This window comes from Rhinolophus hipposideros, assembly GCF_964194185.1.
Source record: "Rhinolophus hipposideros genome assembly, chromosome: 3".
NCBI classification, from domain to species: domain Eukaryota; kingdom Metazoa; phylum Chordata; class Mammalia; order Chiroptera; family Rhinolophidae; genus Rhinolophus; species Rhinolophus hipposideros.
The window spans coordinates 53,526,849-53,543,189 of NC_138049.1; the positions used below are offsets into that span (position 1 = coordinate 53,526,849).

Below are 16,341 nucleotides of genomic sequence, written 5' to 3' on the forward strand. Positions count from 1 at the left end.
CTGAATCTTAACTGAGCAGACTTTTACAAACTGTTATACATACTGGAAATGGTGATGGTGAAGAGAGACATCCTCTCCCACCACTTGAGAGACATGCATGGGAAACAGGCTGTGGAGGAGAGTCAAGTTTCACCTAAGGCAAGGTGGGCGAAGAGATTGATATAGTTTGCTGATCATTGAATGGCAGTTCCAAAGAGTAGAGTGGAGAATTTCATATACTCAAGTGGAGAAATAGTACAGAGGATAAGGAATTGAGGCAAGAGCAAAAAAATAAATCACGTATTATGGGGACAGTAGTATAATAGATCATTGGTTCCCCATTGCATGTTCCCATGCTAGATATCAGAATCAGAATCTCTGAAACTAAGGCCCTGAAATTTTTAAGGTGATCCTCAGAAATTCGGATCATAGCCAGTTTAGGTGACCTAGTGAGCAGATGTCTAATGGACCTATCCTGGGAACAGGGATGTTTCCTTCTGACCGCCTCGTCGAAGACAGAGCATTGCGGGCTTTGGCTGTTTTAGAAGACATGCCAGAGGGCCAGTTTAAGATGTCTCAGAGAACCAGGTTTAGAGTGGAGTAAAGCTTTAAAACAGAGAGAGAGAAAGGTGTCATATTATATCCCTTAGATCTCTAAAACTCCTGTGCCAAAAGCAAAGCCAGGTACTGGTTCATATTACTAACAATGTCAGCAGCTCCACCAACTTATGCTGATTAACTTTATAAACATTGAATGATAAAAGTAGTACTTAACAAAGATGAGACTTCTTTTAATATTGATAAGACATGCTGACTAATAATTGTGGGAAAGAATGTTATCATTTGGAAGACAATATTTGTTTCCTCCTAGTTACATTTTAGTTTTTATAATGGCACTTATATTTTACTAATGGATTTGAAATTATCTACATTAAAGCATACCTTACCAAGATAAATGACCTCAGAAGGCTTACAAAAGTCACTATAAATTATTTATCCAATTTCATCATGCCCAGGCTTTGTTTTTAAGCATAAGGTCTTGTGTGGCTTCTGTATATTTTTTCTTTTTGCAGAGAAAAATAAATTTGTTCTCCTTTGATATCCTTAATTGCTTGCTGTCAGTCTTTTTTAAATCATGTCTTTGTGTTGGTTTGGAAGTCAACTTTTGGAAGTGGTTACATTTTAATCTTATTCATTTTTGAAAGTACTTACATGATTTTCCATTTCACGGGTAGGTAAAAGATGTATAAAGTCATGGTAGGAAGCCCTGCATACTTTCACTGGCAGAAAAGAATGTAGTACCCTCTGTGTGCTAATGGATTACTTTACATAACAGTTGTCCATTCCATTTTAATTTCACTGACTATAAAGCCCTATATGAGAAGTTCACTTGTGAAAAGTAGAAATATAACGTCAGAGGAATCCACGCTTAGACAGTTCTTAAACCATACACATCTGACTCCCTTTACCTTTTCACAGCTGGTGTCTTTTGTGCTGAATTTCCATGTGTAGAAACCCTTATCCAGTGAGTATAGTATTAGATCTCAATGGCTTCCTTAGAGGATCCAATGCTCTCTTCAGAGAATGTGAACCAAATGAATTATATCTTGCAGCTATTCAGAGCCAACAAAGCCTGGACTCCAGGTAGGGCTTTCCCTGGGACCCAGGTGGGAAACAGTGATTGTTCTGATACTTCAGAAAGCAGCAGGTATCTTATAATAAACAAGTTTAACTCCAGAGTTGTGATCCTAACCATCTCTTCTCCATTAATTTCTCTACATAAAACTCCTGTTTAAAAGCTTCTTATGTTCATATTTCTTTCAAGGGAAGATTTTGTACACCATTGCGTGTGTGTACATGTGAGTTTTAGTATGAACACATTGGATCATGTTATACAAACTTTTATGTCTCTTGCTTTTTTCACTTAGTAATAATATGTCAGAGATCTTTCCAAATCAATACAGAACTGATTCTTTTAACAACTTCTTTTAACAACTACGTAGTAAGCTACAATGTGGACATTTTTAAGTCATTTACTCAGTCCTGGTCTTGAGTGTATACTTTTATTTTTTCTACTTGTTTTGTATTGTTAACAGTGCTGCAGTAAACATTCTTGCTCATACTCTTGGCAGTTGCAAGGATGTCCATTGGGAAAATTCCTAGCAGTGGAATTTATCCATCAACATGGTACATGCATTTAAAATTTTGGTGAATGGTTCCAGATTGCCCACTAGGGAGATTGTTCCAATTTACACTTCCTCAAACCACAACTAGATTGTTCCAATTACACTTCCTCAAACCGCAACTTCAAGGAAGTTACTTTGCCCACATAACTTTGCCAGCACTGGGCAATGTCAGAGTTTTTAAGTTTATGACAGATAGGCAAAAAATGGTACTTCATTATTATTTTGACTGGCATTTCTTTATGAATGAACCTTCCATATTGGAATGAGCACTTCCATATTGGCCCTTTGAATTTTTTTTTCTGTAAATTGCATGTTCATATCCTTGACCCCTTGTGTATTAAAATGCATGTACTCTCACATGTGTTACAGACATTTTTTCTAGTTACCCTTTAATTTTGATTTTGATTTGTTTATAAATATTTTTACCATGCTGAAATTTTTATTGACTTACTTGTAGTCTTTAGCCTGTGTCTTGCTATAAAGACCACATGCTTATAAAGGCCACATCTACTTCATCCATGATTTTCTCCAGCCTTTTTTAAATTACATTAAGATTTTGTTATTAAATCTTTGATCTGGCCAAAACTTATTCCATATAGTCCTAGACCCATAATCTTTTTTTCTGAATACTTACTGTTTATTCTATTGATTTTAAAGTTTAATAAAACATATGTGGCATGACAACTAAATTCGCGAACTTGCCACCGTGCATTTACATTGGCAGCACTGTACAAACAGCTCAGTAAGGTTTCATAACCTTGGTATATCAGTGTGTCACAGCTGTGTTCGTGTCGATGTGTGGTGGTGTCTTGCTGAGTGGCATTCATTATTGTTGCATGTTTTTGTGTGCCATCACGAGCATGTCTGAGCTTGAATTAAAGCAACAAACAAACATTAAATTTCTTACTAAACTTGGCAAGAATGGAAGTGAAATCAGAGACATGTCAGTCCCAGTTTATGGGGATAACGCCATGAGAAAAATGGCAGTTGCAAATGGATTCAATGTTTTTCTGAGGGGCTAGAACGCGTCACTGATGAAAAGAGGTCAGGGTGACCAATAATGAGCAGAACTAATGAAAACATTGCAAAAATTCATCGAATTGTCTGTCAAAATCGTCAGCTGACTGTAAGAAGCATAGCAGACCAAGTAAACATCAAGAAACCAGAAAATCTTAACTGAAAATCTTGGCATGAGAAAAATGTGTGTAAAAATGGTCCCGAAGGAGCTCATCAATGAACAAAAAGCAAAGGAGAGTGGAAGTTTGCCAAGACCTTTTAGAGAGGCAAGACAATGTTTTGGGCCGTATTATCACTGGTGATGAAACATGGGTGTACCCATACGACCCTCAAAACAAAGCATTAAAGTGCACAATGGAAGTCCGCCAATTCTCCATGACCAAAAAAGTTCCGTCAGTTCAAACCAAGACTTAAAACAATGTTGCTAATCTTTTTTGAATATCAGAGGGATAATTCATTTTGAATTTGCACCAACTAGACAATTAACCAAATTTACCATCTGGAAGTGCCGAAAAGGCTGTGTGAAAAAGTTAGATGAAAACGACCTGAACTTTTCACCAAAAGTTCATGGCTCTTGCATCACGACAATGCACCAGCTCACACCGCACTGTCTACGAAGGAGTTTTTAGCAAGTAAACAAATATATTGGCACATCCTCCGTACTCACCTGATGTGGCCCCCAATGACTTCTTTCTTTACCCTAAGATAAAGGAAATATTGAAAGGAAGATATTTTGATGACATTCAGGACATCAAGGGTAATACCCTGACAACTCTGATGGCCATTCCAGAAAAAGAGTTCCAAAATTGCTTTGAAGGGTGGACTAGGCACTGGCCATCAGTGCATAACTACCCAAGGGGAGTACTTTGAAAGTGACCTTAGTGATATTCAGCAATGAGGTATGTAGCACTTTTTCTAGAATGAGTTTGCGAACTTAATCATCAAACCTCGTACAAAATTCTCATATTTGCCTTGGTCAATTTCTAAGCTTCGTCTTCTGGTTCATTGATCTTACTGTTTCTTCTCTGGTATTTATCCTTTTTTACTTATTCTGTTTTTATAGTATTTTTAATACATGGTTAGGACAAACATCTTGATTATTCTTCGATTTTGATTTTTTTCCTGGCTAAACATACATGTTTACTTTTCAAGATGAACTTTAGTATCACCTCCAAGAAATCATGTTCATCTTTTAGTTGAGTTTAGTGCATTGATTTTACAGATTAAGTTAATGAGAATTGGTATTTTTACCAAGTCGATTTTTCCCATCTCAAAAGCAAAGTGTATCATTTCACTTCTTGAATGCCCTTTGGCAGTATTTTAATGCTTTCTTCATATAGGTGCTACCTATTTCTTCTTTCTGTTTGTGATGGTTGCTATAAGTGTTTTTTTCCTTCATTTTTACTATCTAACAAGTTATTCTTTATATTTAGAAAGACTTTAAAAATACTGATTTTCAAGACTGCCACCTTTTTTAATTCTCTTAGTAGTTTTTGGTTCATCCTCAGTTTTCTAAATAAACATTCATTTCATCCATAATTACTTTGGCCTCTTCTTTTCCAGTATTTACATCGTTGGTTATTTTCTCATATCTAATTCCATTGTCCAGAACATTGTAAGGTGATAGAAAACAATTTTGCCTTGTTTCTAATTTTAATTGATCTACCCCTAATGTTTTACTGTTAAACATGGTTTGAGATAGATATTATCTGTCACCTTTACTCATCAAGATTGAATGTATCCTTTTGTCAGATTTCAATGCCTAGACATCATGTTGTTTCTCCTTTGACTTATTAATAAATATGTTAATATAAGTATATTTATAAGTATAATGCCCTTGTATTCTGAGGTGAAGTTGTATTAGTTGTGGTGTATTGTTTCAATGCATTGATGAATTCTGTTCTCTAAAGTTCTTTACTATTTGGATTAATAGTCTTAAGAGGAATTTCTCTATCTGTTTTCTGCTGCTTTATCAGTGTTTAATACCAGTGCTATTACACTACCTGTGTAAGATTAATTTTGAGACTTTGCTTCTATTTCTGTGCTGTGGGGCTTCTTAATAACATTAGAATTCATTTGTCTTTTACAAGTTTGAAACCCTAGATGTTAGATACCCTTTAAATTTTCTTCCATTGCTTTTATTTTATAATTTTCTATCACTTTAAGATAAATATTAGTTATGCATTTTCCTAGATAGTCATCCATTTCAAATAATTTTTAAAACAGATATTGTAAGTAATGCTGCAGTGAACATGGGGGTACATGCATCTTTTTGAGTTAGTGTTTTTGTTCTTCGCATAAATACCCAGAAGTAGAATTGCTGGGTTGTATCGTACTTCTATTTTTAATTTTTTGAAGAACCTCTAATACTATAGAAGCAACCTAAGTGTCCATCAGTAGATGAATGTGGGTTGTGATACATATATACATATGTATGTGTATATATATATATGTATATACACATACATATGGTGTGTGTGTGTACACATGTATACATACAATGGAATGTTACTCAGCCATAAAAAGAATGAAATCTTGCCATTTGCAACAACATGGGTAGACCTAGAAGGTATTATGCTAAATGAAATAAGTTACACAAAGGAAGACAAATATTATATGATTTCACTTATATGTGACATAAAAAGAAAAAAATAACAGAACAAACAGACAAAACAGACCCATAGACACGGGGAACAAACTGATGGTTTCCAGAGTGCGGGTTGGAGGGATGTGTAAAAATGGTGAAGAAGAATAAGAGGTACAGACTTCCAATTATAAATTAAATAAGTCATGGGGATGGAATATACAGCACAGGGAATATAGTCAATAATATTGTAATAACTTGTATAATGCCAGGTGGTTACTAGTCTTATTGTGGTGATCACATTCTAAGGTATATAAATAAACTTCAAATCGCTATGTTGTACACTGGAAACTAATATAATATTGTATGTCTACTATACATACATAAATGGGAAAAATAAAATGGACTGTATTGAACTGTACAATGTACTCTTTTCTGATTCTTTTAAATTGTGGTATATTTCTGAACGATTTCTTTGGCGCTTTACTATTTTTGTGTCATTGTGCTTGTGTTGTGATGCTTGTGTACAGCTATGTATCTATTTTTACTTAAAGGCAAGATAGTAAATGTTTAAGCCTGTAGAAATATGGTGTCAGTCATAGTTACTCACCTGTCCTGTTTTAGCTCAATAGCAGCCATAGACAATATTTAAACAAATTAATATGCCTGTGTTCCAATAAAACTTTATTTACAAAAAAGGCACTTGGCGCACAGTTTGCCAGCTCCTGCTGGCCACTAATAGCCATTGTCTATTTTTGTTTAATTTTTTCTTTTAAAATAATGGTTTTTGTCTTTACTTATCAATTTCACATTTTTAAAATCAGCTTCTATTTTAAATTTATTTGGGCATATTTTCTTCTTTCCTTGGTTTTGTTACATTTTTATTTTTTTAACTTCTTGAATTAGATTATTAATTTACTTGTTTATCATTTTCATATTTAGTTACATAACTATTTCAGGTATGATATTTTCTAAAAGTAGAACTTTACTCTGTCCTTTTATTGTGTGTTTTCATTAATTTTTAGACTTCTACAACTTTAGTTTTTATTTTTTATTTGTTAAGAAAGCTAAGAGAGATACATATATAGAATTGTGTGTGTTAATTTAGACTTATTTATTATTTTCTTCAAATGTTTTCCACGGGGCCCAATCCACCATCACATCTCACCTGGAATGTTGCCCTAGAGTTACCTGACTGGTCTCCCTTTTCTCTCTCCAGCTCAAAAACCTTGAGTGGCATCTTCATTTACAGAATAAAAGCCAAAGATTTTATAATTGATGTCTTCAAACTCGTGTCCCAAATGCATCTTCTTCCCACCTTCTTAATGCCCATCCTAAGTCACAAGTCTTGGTTACTGTATAGCCTACTTAAAGTGATATCGCTACATATTTCCCCTGCCTCCATCTTCTCACCTGGATCGTCATAGTAGCCCCACAGCTGCTCCTCCAGCCTCTGTTCTTAGCACAGCTATGAAGTTAACCTCTTGAAACAACAAATCTGATTCTGCTTACAAATTTTAATTGGCTCTCCATTCACTGATGTTTGGGACCATATAAAGACTGACCTCGATTCTCCTTCCCAGCTTTATTTTCTTGCACTTACTCCCATGCTCCCTGAACCTAATTCCTCCAGACACACTATATTCTTTCATTAGTTCCACCATCTAAGCTTATTTAGCCTACAGCCTACCTTCCCCTATTTAGTAGTATGTCACTTTTCCTTCAAAACCCATATTTCGTATTTTTCGATAAAGACTTCTTTGATAAAACTGGCAGATCACTGATTCATTCATTCAAGAAATTTATAGTAAGTATAAGCTATGCAGAAGGTACTCTGCCAGGTGCTAGCAGTACAAACACAAATGAAACATAAGGCCATCCTCACCTAGTTTTACCTGTGTCTACATGCCTCTATCATAAACGTATCATATTTTATAGAAATTATTTGTATGTGTGTCTTCCTTCCAGTCTGCAGATTATCCAAAGCTCTGATTTTGTCATAAATTTCTATGTATTCCTAGGATCTAGCACATGATAAATAGCTGTTTCTTGTTTAAATGACCTTCTCTTTGGTTCTTTACAGTGCTTTTTTTTTTTTCTGTTAGCTACTATCATGTTGTGTTTTTTTTTTAATTTGTTAGAAGGTACTTTTCTTGCAAATGTAAATAATTAGTACAGTAATGAATGTGAAATTGTATAGTGCTAAATAATCTCATAAGGTCAAAGTACAACTATACTGTGCATAGATAAGTAAAAATATCACTGCAAGTACCTTCCTGTAAGGAACTGCGGTCCTTAAACTTTTGTGTGCCTCAGAATAACTTGGGGAGCGAATTAGAAATGTACATTAAGAACATGAAGAGATGTTTGATATCATTAATCATTAACGAAATACAAATTAAAACCACAATGAAATAACACCGCACACCTATTACAATGGTTAAAATAAAAAATAACATCAAGTGCTGGCAAGAATGGGAAGCATCTGGCACTCATTCATTGCTGATGTGAATGCAAAATGGTACAGCCATTCGTTTGGCAGTTTTCCTAAAGTTAAACATACATTTACCATTATGACCCAACAATCCCACTCCATATTAAAATATATGTACACACACAAAGAAAAACCTATACATGAATGTTCAGACAGGCTCTATTCATAATTGACCAAACTGGAAACAGCCCAAACATCCCATCAGTGCGTGATTGTATAAACAAACTGTAATATATTCATCCATACCATGGACTACTACTCACAATAAAAAGGAATGAATTATTGGTTCCATCCTACAATTTGGATGAATCTCAAAGACATCAAATTGGGTGAAAGAAACCAGTCCCAAAAGTTTATATACTATTCGATTCAATATATAGAACATTCTTGAAGTGACAAAACAGTAGGACGGAGAGCAGATGAGTGGTTGTCAGGGGCTGCAGGTAGGGAGGATTTAACTGTAAAGGAATAACATAGTGGAATTTTTTAGGGTGTTTTGTATCCTGATTATGGTGGTGGTTACACAAATTGAACATAGGTTAAAATTTATAGAACTGTATACCAGAAGTAGAAAAGTAATTTTACTATATAATAATTGTTAAAATGAGATTTTTCAAAATGTATATCCGTAGGCTTCAGCCTCAGGATTGCTAGTTTATTTGCACTGTGAGCTAGGCCAGATAACAAATGACAGATTCATATTCAAAAATAATTAAGAATGAAGAACCCAGGCTTACTTTCAGATTGTTATTACTTCAGGTCCCTACTGAACCAATAAAAAAGCAGTGCACAGAATACTAGCAAGAATACAGTCAAAAGAGAAGTGACCCCCGCTGCCTCTCAGTTCCTCACAGAGACCAATGGTTGAACCCACCTGGTCGATTGGGAGGTGCTGTGTCAACACTCCATGGTCTGCCTGTTGCCTTATAAGAATATTTTTCACCACAGTTAAATATTTCCTACATTTAACTTCTTAGTATGCCAGTGGTGTCACCAGCTAAGCCCTACCTCAACTGGAGTTTGACTGAGGTATCTGCGTTCAAAACAAGCACATCAGGATATTCCAGTGCATGGGTCCATGGATAGCAGATTCACCTGAAACAAAGAGCAATCCAGCAGTATGATTCGTACAGACCTTCTCCTCCAAGCAATATTTTTCAGTTTCCTCTGTTAGCTGTGAGTGTTCATTTGTGAATATTAGAGAAGAAATGGAGTGGGTGAAATGTTTCTTCTTTTCCTACCCTTAGCCCATGAAGGAGCTCTGTTATATCCTAGCAAATACTCCACAACGGACTTTATCAATCTCATGAATATGAGATTATTTATGATTAACTACGTTTGGATCATATTGCCTCAACTTTCATCTTTTCAGACATGAGTTACTGTTATTATCAATCTCATGAATATGAGATTGTTATAAAGTGTAGGTATATCATGATTTCTAAGAGATTGAACATCCTGCACAAAAATGAAATAAGAATACACTCCCCTTGAAACTGAAGAAGATAGTCTTTTTGTGTGTATGTATATTTTATTTGGGACTCCTAAAGCTCAAAATGTGTAAGTTGTTATTTACTTAGCTGGCCACTAGATGGTGGGGTTTGTTAATGATTACCTTCTGTTTTATATTTGAAGCAGGTTTCATGGAGTGCTATTTTCTTAGATTGTTTTCTTAGTTAATTGTTATTATCATAGAAGTTTAAAAATTTAAGTAACATTAGAGATAATCTGTGTGACAAAGTCTGTACTAGAACTCCAGGCCCCTGAAATCTTGCTCCCTGCCAATGTAGTACCCCTTACATAAAAACCATGAAAAAGGATGTCAAAAGAAGCTGTTGAAATGTTGGTAATGAAATTTTCAGAGCAATAGCAAAACAATGCAGGATGTTATGCCTAAACAGAAACTTTGACAATATAAACACCTATGTTAATCTAAAGCCTTTAATTTTGCAGAAAAATTTTCTCCCATTGTGTGGTGTCATCAGTGAATTTTGTAAAAATTCTGTAAAATTTTGTAAAAATTTTGTAAAAATTTTAGCACTTATACCCATTGTGGATAAGTGGACCTCATCCCACATCTGAGCTCAGACCAGGTCAAAGAACAGACAACAGAAGTAAAGTCAGTATATTCAAGGCAGATAGAAGGTTGAGGAGCTAAGAAAGGGGCCAATGCCCTCCGGTCAAAGATCACCAGGAAACACAACTGTAGGTAAACACATTGGATTTGTAGCCTCATTGCTGGTGAGGAAGCATGTATGCCACATGGAACCATGGGTCATCTCAGGAAGAAGAGGGAAAGGTTTCCAAGGCAGAGTGTCTGGAATAGAAAATGTCACCTGACGTGAGTGTGGATTTGTCAGAAAAGGGACTTAGAAAAAGTCGGTCCTTGTGGCTGGCATAAGTAAGGTTAGTGATGGAAATGATTTCTGTGGGACCTTGCATTGTAAGGACTCTTGTCTTTGCTCTGAACAAGTTGGAAGCCACTGGGATTTATTCTTAGCAGAGTATGTTTGTAAGGATAGGAAACAGGCAATACTGATTGATTGGAAGAAGAGGACGCCCAAGTGGAAGACACACTTGGTTTTAACTTCTTTCCATTGGGATTTTGTGTCATGTTCAGGATTACCCATATTTTAAGATCTATTGAAATGCAGTTTTTAATAATTTTGTGTAAAGTATTATAGACTAATACTTAGTAAGACCTTAAGATGCTTAAAAATAATTTTCTGCTCTTTGATAAATGCATTCAACAGAAAAGCTAACAATCTCTTTTAAATGCTAAACACTTTTATGTTTTGTTTTATATCGGTTCTAGGTGCAAAAGTCAAGAAATAAACAAGTACGAGAATTATTCCCAGATGGTTTTAGTATTCATCATGCAGGAATGCTTCGGCAGGACAGAAATTTGGTTGAAAACTTGTTTTCTAATGGGCATATTAGAGTCCTTGTGTGTACAGCCACGTTAGCCTGGGGTGTCAACCTTCCTGCCCACGCTGTGGTTATTAAGGTAAGAGCTTCCCTTCCTTTTTACATAGATTTGTGGTGTCTTAAAACAAACCTGTGGATTGATTTCTTTAGAGAATTGTTGTGAGTTGGCTGCTTCACTGACTTTGAATGTTATTTATATAAAGTCAGAATTATTTTCTCCAAAAGAATCTAGTTTGTATTGTGAAAATTTAACTCTATCACAGATGATGAAAGGATTAGTTAAAGTACACTTGTGAGATCTTTCCATATTTGCCTAATTTCAGTGTTCAGCCCATCAGGATTATATTTGTGTGTGTTTATGTAAATTTTTATTAACTTTTGCTCATCTAGGGAACACAAATGTATGACGCAAAAAGAGGCTCCTTTGTTGACCTTGGAATATTAGATGTCATGCAGATATTTGGTCGAGCTGGAAGACCACAATTTGACAAATTTGGGGAAGGAATCATCATCACAACACATGATAAACTCAGCCATTACCTCACTTTGCTCACTCAACAAAACCCCATTGAGAGTCAGTTTCTGGAAAGCCTTGCAGATAACCTAAATGCAGAGGTAAGATCTAATGAGTAAAAGGTTGGCATAGAATCATCAGCTGCAAGAATGACCAAGTAAAATAAAGGTTGAGGTGGTTCTATTTTGTAATATTTAGGAATACAGCTTATGCCAGTATATAGTCATAAGATACAACAAACCACAAAATGGTGATACTATTGATTAGTTCAGACTAGTACAGATGCAAATGATAACTGATAAGAACTCATTGCTAAAAGTATATATATATATATATATATATATATATATATATATATATATATACAGTATGTTTTGTCATAGGGAAGAAATATAACCAAAGCTATAAAAACTAGGGAAACAAATAGCAATGACAGCAACTGTATTTGTATTACACTTTTACAAAGATTTTTATGAAATATTTTTTAGTTTTTACAAGGTTTATAAAGTTCTTTTATTTTAGTTCATTTGATTAACTTTGTTATACAAAATATGATTGCCAGAGTATTATAATTTGTTTCGTGTGTGTATGTAGGTATGTCTGTTTTGTGCTAAGATTTAAATAGCAAACCCTAGAAGACTACTTAACATGTTAATTGGTAAAAAGGATAAACATTCTTAATTTAAGAGTCTATGTGTCAAACATTCAAATGAGGTTTTACTGTTTCCTTGACATTTTTAATTATTCTGGCATTCCACGCTTTCCTACTTCTATATCCTTTCTTACATTTAAAGTTGATTCAAAGAATTTTTGAAAGTAAGAGGGATATAAATATTAAAGAGATGAATAAATGAAACATTTACAATGAAATATGATTTGTGTATAAGTCCTACATCAGGTACTTCTTAAACAATTTATAGAAATTTCACTTACATTCTATTGATATTATTTACAGTCTTTTTAGAGGATGAAAATCATGCTCACTCTGCAGTCGCCTGTGTAAGGGAGCATATAGTCCAAAGGGGAGAAAAAGAACAACAACAACAACAACAACAACAAAACCCACAGTGCAATAATGTTGGAAAGCTATAAGTTCTATAGAACGAGAAAGAACTTTTGGCCCCATGCTGTCAGGAAAGGCTTTGCTCAGAAAGACGGTAAAATTTGATCTGGCTTCAGAAGGCTAGATAAGGTTTGGACGATCTGGTTGGAAGTTAGAAAAAGTCATAAAAGATGCTGGTTTCTACTATCATAATTACAAAAAAATAAAAAAAGATTAGGAAATAAGTTTTGACTCTAAAGAAAATATTATAGATCAATTTCAAACCTCATTGCCTACCTACTATGATTGCTTGGTTTAAATAATTAGCTCTTTGGTCAATAGTACTTAACGATGGAATAGTCTGTTGTACAAGGATAGTAATAGTAGCAGTCTACCAAGAACCAATTAAATCTGGGACTCTGCTGGGTGCTTCTTATATATTCTGTCACTCTCTCAATATTCCTGCTAAGTAGATATTATTTTCCTCAGAGAGATATGCAATGACCCAAAGGTCATTTAGCTACTACTGTTTGGGACTAGTATTCAAACTCAGATCTATTTAACTCCAGATCTAGGCTTTTCATTATAGCCTAGAGATCTGTTACATATAGGAAATGTAGTAAGTTAAAGGTGAATACATTTCTCTGTATTAATACCTACCACTTGCTTTCTTCTAAGACCAGGAGTGAACATTTTTCAAATTGGTAGTCATAGTTCTCTGACTTATTATAAAAATCAAGGCTCTTTTATGTAATTTTTCTAGAAAAGCATATCAAGGAAAACTATATCTTCATAAACTTAGAATTACTGTCCTTGATAGTTTTTGGTAAGTGGTAAACACAAGGTGATGATGTTATGCAGAAGACACAAGATGAGTAAAATACGGCTCTTGTCCTCAAGTAAGTCTTTTTCTTAGGAACTATAAAATACCATCAGTGCAACTATTTGGTCAAGTCCTGAGAAATTAAAACTAAATTGTTGTCCATAGATTCATTCACATCCTATTCATAAAGTACTTATTAGGTACCTCATTTTTAGAAATGTCAACTATAACCATTAATTCCATAAAGGGCATTCAAATAACGAAACATATACCTTGAATTTTTTAGCTAATATGGTGAAATATAGGCATTACTAAAATTTATTTCTCGTATTTTGGTCTACTGGAATAGCTTGCAATTTAAGTACATTTTATTCTTAAGGAAACAAACTCTCTTAAATTATATTTGAGTGTGAAATTAAATTTGGAATCTGTGGAAATCAAGTGTGAAATTAGTTTATGAAAGGAATGTGTGCTGTGTTCTTAAAGTAATGGATTTTTAAGTCTTCAGACTCCTAAAATATTTGCAAGACCATACAGTGGCAGTGATCACCATAAAGGTCATGTTAGATTAGGAATGTTGCATCTGCTAATATATTTGATAACATGAGTATCAGCTCTGACCATTAGTTTAGAAGAACTGGAGAAAATACAAACATATTGTGAGGCATCTTTGCTGATTGATGCCTAATGGGGCTGACTCCCTAATGCTAATGCCAAAGGTCGCAAATCCCAGCCCTGTATAATGCTACTTAATTTTACACTAAGAGAAAAACTGAAGCAAGTTTGAGGCTTATTAAAATGTATTCAGCAGACATTACTGGGTCCCTGCTCTGTGCCAGCCCCATGTAGTCCATACTTTAAAATATGTTGGTTTTTCTATATAACCAGACATTCATTCCTTATATGGAGGCCCTCCCATCTCTGCAGAACATAGTACAAACACCTTGTCCTTAGATTTGAGGCCTCCACAATCTGACCAACCTTCCCCAGTCTGGCTGTGGTTATTCTTCAGCACAGTTCTGCCCTACACGGGCTCTTAATGTACTCACTTCACCTCTGAAGTCCTAATTTTCCTGTTTACAAAATAGGGATAATCTCACTGGACTGTTGTGAAAACTTAACACATGTCTGTACCAAGTTGATATTCAGTAAAAGATTGTATAATTTACCATTGTCTGGTAGTCCCTTTTTACTCAGCCCCATTTGTACTTACTGCCACCACTCACATTTTAGTTGAATAAATAAATGAACGAATGGTAGCATAAATTTTTTATGTATTTAGTAAATTTTACTTACTAAAGGAGTTTTTATATACGTACATATACTCTTGATCATTATATTTGCTTATTTAGTTTTTATATGATTTCAGCCAGTTTAAAAAAAACATAAAATAAGCAATTAAAATAATGTTAAGACTAAAGTTTATGTATGTAACTTAGATACAAAGTGATACTTTGAGCCTTACTTCTAAATTAGAAAATTGGGGGTGGGTTTTTTTTCCCCTCTTTTACTTCACAGAGATTAAAGCTCTATTACACTGTATACTAATGGCACTTTTGTAAGTTTCACATATTAGGTGTTTTTCTTTAAAAGAAGCTTTGAATACATATTATGTGCTAAGCACTGTATATATATGGCGGTTTCATATATGTTATCTTAATAATATATGTCTCATCTACAAGATTGGTGAAATTTTTGAGACCGTGGACCATGCTCTGTTAGTTACCATATCCATTGTGCTTTATGTGGTACAGTCTTGTTATTGACTAACTATATAATTATTGAGATGAATGGGTAAATTTCAAAGAAATACTGTGAAAATTTCTTATTTTAGAAAAGGCTCCTAAGTAGCCACTAGGTGACAGCAAATATTTACAGGTAAATTTTAATTTTTGTCACTAGGTGGCAATCTAGGATTAATCTCAAAATACGATGTACCATCATAAATTTTCATTCATTTTTCTGGGTAGTCTGTTTCTTTTTGGTGAACATTTAGAATACTTGCATTACTTGATTCGATCTTCGATACCTACTTCTTCCTTTCCTTTTAATCTTATCATTGGTGGCAATAGATAATTACTTATTAATGTTAGTTTATTGAGTCTGATTTTGAAAATAATAGCAAGTTTATTTTACTTTTTATAAAACTTTCTACTCTTAGGAGTTGCATGATATTATTTTAAGATATCTATAGCTCATAAGGGAGTTGACACAATTTTGGCTGTCAAACAGTAGAATCACAAATGGGGAACGCTGTTAGATTTTTAGCCATATCATTAAACTGGTTTCCTTTTCCTTAAGCAGACTAGAAAATGTTTAACTGTCTTACTTATAAATATTTACAAAGTGTTGTACAACTCCCTCCTTGGCTAAATTTTAGTTCTTTCTACTTTTCATTTTGTGGGAAGTGTTGCAGTTCACATTTTAGGAAATGTATATATTTACCTACATAGGGGATGGTTTAGTCATTTGTAAATACATTAGTCGAAATTTATTTTTTCCAGCTTTCCATAATTGACATATGACATTGTGTAAGTTTAAGATGTACAGTGCAATAAATTGATATGTGTATATATTGTGAAATGTTTACCATGATAGTTAATAGACATATCCTTCACCTCATATAAGGACAATTTTGTTGTTGTTGTTGTTGTTGTTATGATGAGAACATTAGGCTCTGCTCTCATAGCAACTTCAAGTATACTGACTATAGTTACCATGCTGTACATTAGACACCCGGAACTTATCCATAACTGAAAGTTTGTACCCTCTGA

General features: G+C 34.3%; 1 protein-coding gene across 2 annotated transcripts in view; it reads left to right on the plus strand.

Annotated features, from left to right (window-relative positions):
- ASCC3 (activating signal cointegrator 1 complex subunit 3) overlaps positions 1–16,341 on the plus strand; it is a 303,631-nt gene that overhangs the window by 170,858 nt on the left and 116,432 nt on the right. For both annotated transcript variants that reach the window (XR_013992773.1, XM_081040509.1), the window contains exons 15-16: positions 11,076–11,267; positions 11,579–11,803. Coding sequence is in view for 1 of the 2 variants with exons in the window: in XM_081040509.1 (XP_080896635.1) it covers positions 11,076–11,267; positions 11,579–11,803 (417 nt within the window). In the remaining variant the exon portion in view is untranslated. The remainder of the gene's footprint in view (positions 1–11,075; positions 11,268–11,578; positions 11,804–16,341) is intronic.